Source organism: Pyxicephalus adspersus, chromosome 11, assembly GCF_032062135.1.
Source record: "Pyxicephalus adspersus chromosome 11, UCB_Pads_2.0, whole genome shotgun sequence".
Lineage (NCBI taxonomy): Eukaryota > Metazoa > Chordata > Amphibia > Anura > Pyxicephalidae > Pyxicephalus > Pyxicephalus adspersus.
The window spans coordinates 51,464,623-51,477,875 of NC_092868.1; the positions used below are offsets into that span (position 1 = coordinate 51,464,623).

The 13,253-nt window shown below is 38.0% G+C and overlaps 1 protein-coding gene across 1 annotated transcript in view; it reads left to right on the forward strand.

The window, feature by feature from the left end:
• The window catches only part of VAMP3 (vesicle associated membrane protein 3), a 29,434-nt gene extending 16,392 nt beyond the window's left edge, over positions 1-13,042 (forward strand). The window contains exons 2-5 of the mRNA XM_072426018.1: positions 5,653-5,728; positions 7,213-7,371; positions 8,415-8,466; positions 8,997-13,042. Coding sequence (XP_072282119.1) covers positions 5,653-5,728; positions 7,213-7,371; positions 8,415-8,466; positions 8,997-9,013 — 304 coding nt within the window. The 3' untranslated portion in view covers positions 9,014-13,042. The remainder of the gene's footprint in view (positions 1-5,652; positions 5,729-7,212; positions 7,372-8,414; positions 8,467-8,996) is intronic.
• The last annotated feature ends 211 nt before the right edge of the window (positions 13,043-13,253 follow it).

Below are 13,253 nucleotides of genomic sequence, written 5' to 3' on the forward strand. Positions count from 1 at the left end.
ACTTCAGAACTAAATAAGCAGTACTTTAAACCTACAAATACAAATTAAAAGAAATCAATACCTGTCGTGATATTTGAATGAACACATATCCGGGATACAGGGTGTGTTATTGCCTGGGGTTGTTCTATGATATGATCCTCAGTGGGCGTTTTTTTATGTAGTACACATGTGTTTGTACCACGCTTTTGTCTTTTGTACAGTGTTCCTAAACAAAACACGTGGAAACGTTGGCTGACCTTGCAATTTCCATACAGAACAAGCTGAACTGTACTTGGCACTAATTCAAAACTTTACTGAATGTTCATTGCTCGATTGCATAATCCTGGAGCATAATGAGTCACACAGCTAACCCCGAAAACAAAAGTATCGGCAATTAAATACCAGTGTGTTCTATTAATATACTCTGCCGAGCACTGTTCATTTTGTTATGCTTTATGATACTGATTTAAGTAGTGGAAATGCAGAACCCTGGATCCATTGATACCAAATGACCTGGTTCAGCCAATTGTCCTATATAAATAAATGTTTTTACAAGCTGCAAGGTGACCAAAACATTTAGTAAAGTCATAGTGGAAATAATTAGGACACTTCTGCCCCGATATGTCCAGCTCAGTTTTCAGAGGTGATCAGATTTTTTTTTTGTTACAAAAATTTTTATTAGGTAATAAACACAGTAGTACAGAAAACATTAACAAACGACAATACAGAAGGATTTTACAGTATCTTTAGCAAGCAGTGCAAATAGAAACGTTCCGTTATCAAACAAAAAATATCTAATACAATTCGAAAACTCCCAGGAGTCATCAGTATATCAAATATTGTTTAAGGAACATCTTCCATTTATAAGTGCATAACCACTTCACTAAAAATGTTGTGGAAAACAAACTGGGGAGATGTACGGGTAAGAGAGAGAAAGAAAATGAGGAAGGGGAGAAGAGTGAAGTATCTCCTAGATTGTAAGCTTTTCGGGGCAGGGTCTTCTCCTCCTCCTGTGTCACTGTCTGTATCTGTCTCATTTGCAACCCTTATTCAATGTACAGTGCTGCGTAATATGTTGGTGCTATATAAATCCTGTTTAATAATAATAAAGTTTGGAAGAGAACGGTTGAAGTAGTCCCCAGGGGAGGCACATAAAACAGCATTATTTAGAAAGAATATCTGGTGATCAGATTTTGTATGGTGCAGATCATTGTACCATATTATCATTAATATTATACAGTATTTTTATAGTGCCATCATATTACACAGCACTGTACAAAGTCTGTAGTCCTGTCACTAACTGTCCCTCAAAGGAGCTCACAATCTAATGTCCCTACCTCAGTCATATGTTATTAATACAGCCTAAGGTCACATTTAGAGGGTAGACAATTAAAATAACCATGTTTATTGGGATGTGGGAGGAAACCAGAGTACTCGGAGTAAACCCACACAAACATGGGGAGAACCTGCAAACTCCATGCAGATAATGTTCTGGACGAGATTCGAACCTGGGACCCAGCGCTGCAAAGGCCAGAGTGATAAGCTCCAGTATACATTAAAGAAATCCCATTCACTTCAGCTGCAGCCATGGATGCTACTTTTTAAAAGAAGTTATGAATGTAAAGGGGTCAATCAGGTCAAAAAAATTATTTGGTGGTTAGTGTATTTTGTTGGCATGTGTGCAGGATATACAATTCAGTAGGCTCACATTTTTACTTGGTCTTATTAAAGCACATATTGGTTACGCTCATTTTTTGCCACAGTCTTTAGGTGTTGGAAAATATGCAGTTTGGCCCTGGGAAGAAAAAAAATGGGACAACCCAAAGGATTTGTATTTTTTTTCCATTCAGTTCTGGGATTTGTGCAGCATTCCACTGATGGCTTTGCTCCTATTGACCAGTACAACTGGATTATTCCCTCTGCTCCTCATTGACCAATACAACTGGATTATTCCCTCTGCTCCTCAACCTTCCAGACACTGGAAGAGCAGCTGCATGCTGATGAGATCAACTCTCTGGCCACTTTCCTCTCTGCTCATGTTGGCATTATTCTTGTTAATGTGTTGCACTTTATAAAGGACAGCATTGTTGCCTAACTATGCAAAATCCCACAGGGAATGGACCACACTGGTATCGGCTCCACATTGTCTGCATAGTCACCTAGGCCCAACTTCCATGGGACAGCACTGGCACTGAAAGTCTTTGGGACTAAATGTAACAATATATTTAAAGTCCAGTGATTTCCCCAGCCCCCTTTAGCTGGGTGCGCCACCTGGAACTTTTCCCGTAACCACCCGGCTGTTTTTGGGTGGTTCCTGATAAGTTGGGTCACAATACAGGGGCGGCCACCCACCTATAGCTTCTTCCTAACCAGCCTAAATTTCTAGGGAGACTACTGTAGTGTTTTAGTTTAGGGTCGTTTTAATTGTCAGGTTGATATGAGGGTTTACTATTGTTTTATTGTTCCATTTTCTATTCTTTCTTGGATTTGGCACATTTGTTTCCATCGGAATATAAGTTTAATTAACAACCAGCTATCACATCCACATTTCTAGTTAATTTATTTACTTTTATTTATCACTAAAATAGTGCATACATGACACTCTTCAAAATGTTTTATAGATGGTAAGTGTTATGGACTTTTTGCGTACTTATTATTATTATTATTATTACACAGTATCTCTATAGCACCGACATATTATGCAACGCTGTACAAAGCCCATAACCATGTCACTAACTGTCCCTGAAAGGGGCTCACAATCTAATGACATACTTCTATTTATTGCAAAATGTTTACAAATGATGAGTCAACATATACAATTAATAGATATTATTTTGCCCATATTTTTTTTTTTTTTTAATGAATCCCTCTACCCCCTATCTTAAAACACATATTCACCCACTCTTCTTTTTATTAACCTAGCAGCACTGCCCAATTATACATATTATCTATAACCGTTATATGTACATCTTTCAAAAATTGTTCTGTATTACTTTATATATGGTACCTTAACGTTGTCTACAAGTCCCCTGAAGAAGCCTGTAAGCGAAATGCATCAGAAAACGAGAGATTATACTTTTTTCTGTGTATTTATCCATTAGACATTCCTGTGTGTATGTATGTATGTATGTATGTATTTATATTTATATATATATATATAAATGTGTGTGTTATTTCCCTTGGAGTTTTATTTGGGAATGACCAATTTGCATTGTATATATTGTTTCAAAATGTTTTTTTTTTTAAACTGGGTGAGAAGAAATTTTAGGTGAGTGGCAGCCTCTATTATTAAACAGGATTTATATAGCACCAACATATTATGCAGCGCTGTACATTAAATAGGGGTTGCAATTGACAGATACAGACAGTGACACAGGAGGAGGAGAGGACCCTGCCCCGAAGAGCTTACAATCTAGGAGGTGGGGGAAATAGCACACGATAGGAGGGAGGATTTGGATTGGTGGGAAGTAGTGAGATTTTTAAGAGACAGAAGACGGGTAGGCAAGTTTGAAAAGATGGGTTTTATGGGCTCTTTTAAATGAGCAGAAAGTTGGAGCAAGCCCCAACTCTTCAGTAACCACCCAAAAAGCAGCCGGGTGGTGCACCTAGCTACACCAACACTGATGTGAATGATTTACCAAAATCACTTTACCTGTATACTTTAAATATACTTGATTTTGTCGATACGAAACCCCAGCTTTCTTTTCTCAATGTTTTAAACATACTTGTAAATACCAATGTTGTAAAAAATTTGAAGTTAGTCAGTCTTTATTGTGTACACCCTGTGCTGTTTTATTGTTAAATCCTTACAAGAAAGTACGTATCGGGGACATAGACATAAATGTTGCCCTGTTCTGAATATGCCGGTTGTGTGGGACTTCTAATTCTAAGTTGCAGACCTGGAACATGTAGTCCAGAAAAGTTAGAATTCTCATGCTTATTCTAAGTCTGTAACTCAAGTTATAAATCTCTTCATGACCCCCCAGGTTGTTATCTGGAGCTAATGCTGCCATCCTCTATTTCTACCCATACATAAAACTTTGTTACATAAACCCAGTTATTTTGTGTCAGGTTTTACACACCTACTAGGAATATTTTGGCCTTTACAGTATCGGTTCTGCCAAGTGATGCCCTGCGGCGAACTAGTGGCGGAACTTGGTTGGGTACAGTAGGTGTATACTCGTGTTATGCAAGTGTACAGTACCAACTTTGTATTACACACTGTACTGTACAAAGAGGTGTGTCGGAACAACACGTGGCGGGGAATAACCTACTTCCCACAAGTGGATTCATTCCAAATATTCTGGATGTCAGATTCCATAGTAAAGTATTTAGTCACTCTCAGTATATTTTTCAGTTTTTATAGAATGTGTTAAGATTAAAACCCGGTTTTGCTACTATCTAGAAAAACTTCCCATTACTTCATTTAGTGGGTCTCTGCTAGCTGCTGGCAATAGGTTAATGAGGCAAATCTGCCAGTGTGTAGCCGCTTGGTGTAAATTGGTCCTAACACAACCCAGTGTTCTCCCCAGCCCCTTTTTAGCTGGGTGCACCACCCGGTACTTTTCATTAACCATCTGGCTGTGTTTGGGTAGTTACTGATGAGTTGGGTCACAATACAGGGGCTGCCACCCGGCTTGCAAAAATTTCTAGGGTTGAGCACTGAAGCCTCCAACTTTATCTATCCAGCTTTATTCAAAACTTAAACTTTGTTCTAAAAAATAAACAAATATTGCTTCTTCTGATATAGTCCCTGCACCTCTACTGTATGTTAACCAGCTGCTGCATCTGTGTGGCTTCATAGACCTTCCACATATGTAAAGCCGACTGGACTACACATGCACTTCTCTATAGTTAGACATTTGGAGTGTTTGCTGATATGTCCTTATGGGGATGTTTACTGTACCAAACTTGGTTTGGTACAGTAGGTGTATCCTCGTGTTATGCAAGTGTACAGTACCAACTTTCAATTACACGCTGTACTGTACAGAGGTGTGTCGGAAAAACCTGCTTCCCACAGGCAGAGTCATTCCAAAGGATCCATTCATTACTGTTTTATATGAGTGAGAAGATTCTGGATGTCAGATTCCATAGTAATGTATTCACTTCTTAAATATTTTTCAGTTTCTATAGAATGTGTTAAGGTTAAATTCCCCGGTTTTGCTACTATCTAGAAAAACTTCCCATTACTTCCTGTTCTCAAATACATTTTCTTGACTTCCTTTCCTGACTAGACAACCTTTATTTTACAGACAAGAAGTTATGGTATCTCTGTAAGGACTAATTTACACAGTGCAGCTACAGCCCCTTTTAGCCAGGTCCACTACCCGGTACTTTTTATTAACCACCTGGCTGTGTTTGGGTAGTTGCTGATTGGGTCACAATACAAAGGCTGCCACCCGGCTTCAAAAAATATTCTGGGTTGAGCACTGAAGCCTCTGACTCTTATCTATCCAGCTTTATCTAAAACTGAATGTGTGGAAACTTTGGATGTGTTTGCTGATATGTCCTTATGGGGATGCTTCACTGGTTGTTTATGCACACTACACGGCAGCCACTTTTTTCAGCAGATACGTTTCCAATTTTTATACTGAGAAATGTTTTAATAAATAGTTCCTTCATTCAGTTAACAAAACACTTGCACTATCTAATTTTTCTCTACTTTACTTTCAGGTCAACACCCGCAGGTCCCGGCGATGCCGCCGGCAGCAACCGGCGCCTGCAGCAGACGCAGGCTCAGGTGGACGAGGTGGGTAGCACATGTACCACATTAGCCATTTCTTATTAGTTTTCACCATACAAACCGCAGCGACTAATTAAATTTTAAATTTCATTTTGGCTCCACAATGAACTCTCCTGTTTCCTCTCTCCCGTACATAAAAAATCAATTTCCAGAGCCCAGGCAAGGGTTAAACAATCTGACGTCAGTGATAGGGTTTTATTATTTCATTCTGCTGAGCGCTTTGTAAAGAGGCTATATGAGCATCATCACGCTGCAAGCGGCACCACAGTGGCAGTTGCAGACCTATTTCTGAACAAATGTTTTATTTATCCCAGATAATTCTGACCAAAGGTCTGTCAGAAAATTCATGCAGAGAATTGGTTTCCGGTGCTATATTTAGCTGTCCTTTTGCCCTCTTTTTTTTATCTGTATGGTTTGTAATGAATCCAAAAAAGTGTGTCCTGATGTTCGAATAACCATCTTTTTCTTGGAACTAATTACACCTCTCCAGCTGCGTTTCTGTTGATTGTATTGATTCAGAAGGTTGGAAGTTTTTGCAGATATTCCCATTCACAATTTTGGAGGAAGCTACGGAGATCGATCACTGCGTGAGACGTTGGCACTTTTCTACAAGAATCCCGCCTCACGTTTTTTAGTTACTGGGGCAGAGCTATTAAAGTGCAACAGAGGAGGTCTCCTGAATAACTCGAAGCCTTTTGATGTGGCAAATGTCCTAACTATCATTTGGATTTACCAAGATCCTACTTTCTTCCAGAGTTTGAAGGATAACTGATTTTTTAATGCAGATTTTTGCATGTATCCAGCGAATGTAATAATGATCTTACTTTATTTTTCTTTACTTTTACCATTAGAATGGTCATCCCAGGCATCTGCAAATACTGCTTTGTCTGTACTGACCATAGTGTCACATTGATCTGTGGCTCGCAGTTGTGCTTGTCATCACTGAACTGTACTTGAAATCACTGTACCCTTGATTTATTAGCTCCCACCAAGGTTAAGGCTATGTGCACATGTCAGATGATTCTCGTCCAATAATCGCCTTAGGGCTGATATCTGACAAAAATCTGGCATGTGTACAGCGCTCCTCATTCATGGATCCGTCCTGGAGGATCCACTAACAATCGTAATGGAAGTAGAGGGAATTTTTTTTCCCTTCCTCTTTCTATAGTGCAGAACGGCGCTAAATGTACAGCACTCGTTCATGCATCCTTCAGTCTTTTGTCCATTGAAAAGATCATGAAAGTTCCTTTCCACTGACAATTACTGCACGTGTGTAAACAGCCGAATAGAAGAATGTGACTATATCAAAGGGTAGGTTCAGTGGCTTCTCCTATTTTTAAATCTTCGAAATAAATGCTGGGAAGTGTAGTCCTGGCATAGCTTTCTTTACATGTGTACTGGCGGAATTTGTGTGGTTACTGTCTTTCACATTTATTGGATGTCAGTTTTAACTCCTATTGAAAAAACTTTTATTGAAATATCTTTTTTAGGTGGTTGACATTATGAGAGTCAATGTGGACAAAGTCCTGGAGAGAGACCAAAAGTTGGGTGACTTGGATGATCGTGCAGATGCACTTCAAGCTGGAGCTTCACAGTTTGAGACCAGTGCAGCCAGACTTAAGAGAAAATACTGGTGGAAGAACTGCAAGGTGAGAAAAATACTCCATCACATCTGTATAATTGATTATAAAATTAACAAAACTAAAGGAAAACTTTAATAGAAAACCAAAAAATAATCAGGTAAATATTGGTTAAGGAGAAAAGTAAATTTAGCATTATATAGGGCTGATTGGGATAAATGAAGAGTCGATTGATAGATTAGATAGATAGATAGATGGAGGGATGGATAGATAGATAGTAAAAGTGTAGTTTCTAAAAGAAAAGATACTTTAAAGAAGTATTAGTCATGTATAAATTAAAATAGATATCTGCCTTCCAACTCATTAATGCCCATATAGTTATCTTGCCTACCTTTGTTTCAAAGTATTGCCTATTTGGCAGTACAATAGTAACAGTGGCAGCCATTATTCATAATTGGGTCATGAGTACAATTAGAGCAAGAGGGCAGCCATATTACATGGTTAGGCCATATTATACTGTTCAGAGGGAGAGCTGTATAGTTTCCCGGAAACTATAAGCTTTTCTCCTGAAAGTAAGTTAGTTTAAACGGGGTTCTGTTCCCAGAAACAATATTGGTGTGATGAATCCATTACTTTAATTGCACTTTAACTAAAATAGATTAATACACATGCCTGTGATTTGCCAAATTATGAAATGTGCCGGTTAGTTCATTTTTTTTGTGTCAGTCCATTTGTTTACAACTCCAGCCAGCAGGTGCAAGGTGGGAACACCAGTGGGGCAAAAGGACAAGGCATACTACATAAGTCCTGAGTATTTTGATTAATTTTAAGGGAGAAATGTTAGAAAGAAGTTTAAAATGCAAATAACTGTAACATCAGACAAGGTTATACAGGCACATAGAAAATCATGTTATAAACAAAGTGCAGATGAAAACAAAATTATTAATGTGCTGTTTGCATTTTTTGAATAAATAGCATATAGCACTCATCTCAATTGTGGTTTTAAAAATCACATGACCATGGAACTTATGATCTGCTGGTTGACATCTGGGATATAGATATTCTGCATAGTATTGTTAATTTTCAAGGTTTTCTTTTTTCTCATTTTGTAGATGTGGGCGATACTGATTGCAGTTATTGTGGTTATTATCATTATCATTATTGGTGAGTATTTCTTCCTTGTTCTAGTTGGTCATGTGACACCATAACACATTTTAGTGTTTGTCCCCTTAATTAGGTTACCTTGCTAAAACACTTAAGGAAAGGCAGAGTTATTAGGTGTTTTGTACAAAAACTTTGCAATATAAATGTAATGTGTGCACAAGGTTCACCCTGGGCTATGACAAAACATTCATTTGGTAAGTTTTATACTCCTACATGTCACCTGGTTACCTGTGTGCAGGTCTTGTGGTTGGCTATATTGAGAGAAAGGGAAAATTAAGTGCTCCTCATAAGTACGGAATCAAAAGACCCAACAGATACAGTCAAGGTGATTATTGGTAAACGGGACTGGCCTGGCAAGAGCATCTGTCGTTTTGCCCAAAACAGACAAAGTGATTGTTCAGGGCAGTGACCCAAAAATATTTAAAAAAAAAGAAATCTAGGCAACCTGGAGTTTTGCTAGGGGTGCCTTTATAATTGTCTAATGCCAAGTTTTAAATTTTGTTCTTGACTTCTTTTCTATTGTGTTTCAGTTTGGAGTGTGTCATAATGAGGTGCCAAGGATTCAAAGGAAAGGAACTGAAGCTGATCAACAAGCTGCATTTCCTAGTCTCAAATCTGCTGTATTCAAGAGTTTCTATATTCGCAGATCACTATGAATCCTTTTTATGTTAGTTTAAAGTTAGTATTTTGTCTTGTTGAGAGTTGAAGTGCCTTCACTGGGATATTGAACTGTATTTGTACAGCTTACACAATTTGCATTGTCTAACACAACTTTGTGTCTTTATTACTACAGAACTGTAAACTTCTTTATACTCCTGAGGTTTTTCACTGTGCTTAGAAAGTTTTCTACTACTTGCACATATTCTTCAGAAGTCTTTTGTAGAACTTTTTAAATAATAAGCCTCCTCTACACACTCCCTTAAATTCCCAGTTCTATACTGGTAACATCCAAACTAAAACTGAACATGGGCAAGCCATTAAATACAGCTAAAAATATACATGTCGACTGTGTAACCTCCCAAAGGTTTTGTATTGGTGCCCAGGTCCCCCTGCCAACCAGCACGTTCAGATCGTGGACCTCTCTTCAGGCTATATTACAGGTAATATAGGGTGGTTTTAAGCCCTGTCCTAGCCTGCTGTTCCCTTCCTATATGCATTTTCTGCATTCAACTTGGGGTACTATGCAATGCTAAGATTGGCTCATGGTGTTAACCCTTCCGGGGCTGTCTGCTGCAGTGCAGGGGGGTTTAAAGAAAGCTACTAACAACAGCTTTGTCTAGTGCCAATGAAAACTGCCTGTCATGATTTTTTAAAGGAATACAAAAGTAGGAAAAGTGATAAATGCTAGCTGGCCTGCTCCCCTGCTGTTTCAGTGCCTCCAACACTTTAATTCATAACGCAAAACGACTACATGGTACTAAACACTCCAGTCATATAATAGGGTGCAACTAATGCCATTATGTGGCATAGGGCTGTCCATTTTATTTTACCCCTTTAATATCAAACATTCTGCATTTTGCCATTCAAACCAAATTCTGCCAAAGTGCAGTTGATGAACTAGCTAAAAGTATATGGCCAAAGCAGGGAAGCCTTAAACATTTAGGTAATGTTTTTTGGCCTGTTGACAGCATTGCCATTTGGATAAACCAGAGAGGCTCCCAGATTTAAATGAGAACCTTGTAGGGATTTTACCCCCCTTACCCAACATGTAAAACAAAACTCTGGAGAAATGGCCACACTACCTATACAGTAGGGCTTCCTATGTGTCATGCCTGTTGGAAGTAGAACGGTGCACTGTTTGGTCGAAGACACTTTCAAGCCCAAGTGATGTGGAATACAACAAAGCCTCTCATCATTGGGTTGAACTGGACTTTTAGGGTTATTCTGTCCAAAATTAACCTTAAAAAGTTTGGCTGGAGTTCCACTTTTGACATGGTGATGAGCAGTGTTAGTTACATTACACAGTAGTGGCCATTCCACTACTCCCAGATGTCATGTGTTCTGCCTCTAATTTCTTTTTGGTAGATAAATCTGAATTCTAAGCAATGAAGAAACAGAACTGGAACTTTTTAGGTCTGTACATACATTTTCAAATACTTCCAATAAATGTGTAAAACTATTTTCTTTTTATTACCTATTAACAAAATTAAAATAGGATGTTATCCTAACTTCTGCCTCTTTACCTAGCCTTTGGTCTGGTTATCTCTGTATTTTATTATGCACAATAGGGAGTATAAATGACTTAAATGTACCAGACTGTGCACATAAGAAAAGTACTGTTAGTCATAAACATAGTAGCAGGGGTTAGGATAAGGTTTCACTATATTGTCTTATTTTCCTAATAAGCAATAAAGGAAAGACTTTTAAGCATTTATCGCCTGTATTTGAAAATTTATGTACAGCCAAAAAAAGCCCAAATTCAGTTTTTTTGATTTCTTAAAAAATAGATATAACTGTGCAGGAAACGGTGAGAGTTGGAGAATTCATTCCACTATTGTAAATGAAGTCTCTCGTGCCACTTCTCAATCCATTAACCAACTTGTTGTCTTCTGATAAGAGATTAAAGACTGTGGTCTTCCAAAATTTTTCAAAGTTCCAGCTGATGTGGTTTATGCCACAGACTGACAGCACAGACCAAGACCATAACTCTCTAACCATGCCGATATATGCGATCATATTACCATTCTAAGGATTGTTGAGTGCTTGCAGCTAGGTTTAGGGCACAACGACACACACTTTATTGCAGCCACATGCTGCTGTGTGAATCTTCTAACCAAAGGTTTTGTAAGGCAAAGTTTACTTGACAACAAGCAGTCCTAATTTTCATTACATAAAGCCGTCATAAAAAGGATTATTGGTTGCTATGAATTCCTGTATCCTATCCATTGCTCATTGACTTGTCCGACATATTTGTATATATTTTTGTTTTTGTTTTTTTGGTCCGTAACCCATTAAATGATGCTACTGTATAGGTAGCTGATGATGTCTTGGGTTCAGTACAGTCTCATTCTACGTGGAATGTACAGCACCAAAGCTAGGTTTTCCTGCTACTCTGTGGGAGCTTGCAATATTTCCATTTATTTCCCCTTCTAAGATTGAGTGTCCATGATCTCACCACCTGGCTAACCTGATCTTGATATAGCCAAAACAAGATATGCATGTTGTCTGTATATGTAAATGTGTTTAGATTACAAGAATTGGCACATTGCCACCTCCTTGAGGCTGGAAATTATGGGTGGAGGTTTAATTTTAAAAGACTGGCAGTTCATGATTGTATGTTACCTTGTTCTAGATCAATTAGGGAAGGATCCAGGTCAGCGTCCCCGAACTTTCTGTTCATTGAGATAGACATCAGATTAGTTTGCCAAGCTAGGAATTGTTAACTGCATATCCAGTAACTAGGCTACAGAATGATCACCATTTTTATTTAATGTACATAAATTATATAATACAAGGAAACCAACAAACCTAAATGGTCAAAAGGGGGACTCCAGCCAAAATCATACATAGTGTGCTGAAAGGATTTAAAAACTTATGTCTGTGTCCCCACTACTAGGCCTTCCTCTCTGCTGTCTTAATGTCATCTGTAACAACCTTCCTTTCAGTTTCAGAAAATGCTTGCAGTTAATTTTTCAGAATAGATAAGTATGGTTTTTAATATCAATCCTCCTGACTAGGAATAGTAAAGGAGAAACATTAGAAGCCTTTCACAGTTCACATATTGCTGCTCAATTTACTTATTTACGTATATTACATCTGCACTTGAATGACTCCTATAAATGAAACAGTTCCTGTGCTTTGGGTTGTGCATTTTTTTGTCTTTTAATCATGTTGTTTGGGGTTTTATGGGCATTTACTACACACTTCATTTTATTAACTTAAGGGCTATCACCAAAGTTCTTCAGTGTCTTATCATTATCACACTGCCTACATATATCCTTCACAAAAAAGATACTTGCTAAAAAGTGTACCTGTTTGCAAACAGATAAGAAAGCTATCTTGTAGGATAAAGCAGTGTTTATTAACATAAAATTACCCTTCCTCCCTTGTGCTATAGGACTGCCCTTGTCAGGTATACTTCAGGTATTGAGTCTTAATTGCAAGCACCAGGTTTATCTTTATCTGGATGAGAAAATCCATGATGAGTATGATATATGCCATTTGTGTTCCTTAGCTGTCATCCCAACACTTTAATATGCATAACTAAAATAATTGTGTCTAGTGAACTAGGAACTCCATATCAGACCTTTACAGATCTATAATTTTCTTGATGATAATACAAAAAAAATATCAATGGTTTATTTTACAGTGCATTTTGTCTTTAAAAGCTTCCTGTTCTAGTTCAATGGTAAAGTTTCCCCAAAAGTGCCTGGACATATGTGAATGTTTATTACAATGTTCTTGTAAATGACAAATATCTGCCAAAAACTTACAACTTGTGATAGCTTAGCCAAAGGTGCCTGGTACCAAGATGTGCCTGCTATTTTCCTAATTGCCAAATGTTAGAGGGGGGAATTTAAACCAATGTTACAGCAAAATATTTGATTAAAGAAAATACATTTAACTTTAGCAAGAAGTGTCTGTGTCTGCTTTGTTCTTAACAAACATTAATGTGGGTCTCTGCAGAAACCGGTAAAAGATGGTGGCTTTTCCAACCACTGGAATGCTATTTTTTGTTTTGTTTTTTTACTCTTGGTAAAAGAAGTTAAACCTGGGGTAACTCCTGACATGAGACTGGAAGATCTAACCTTCAAAGGACCCTTTTAATAAAGGCCACACATTCCACA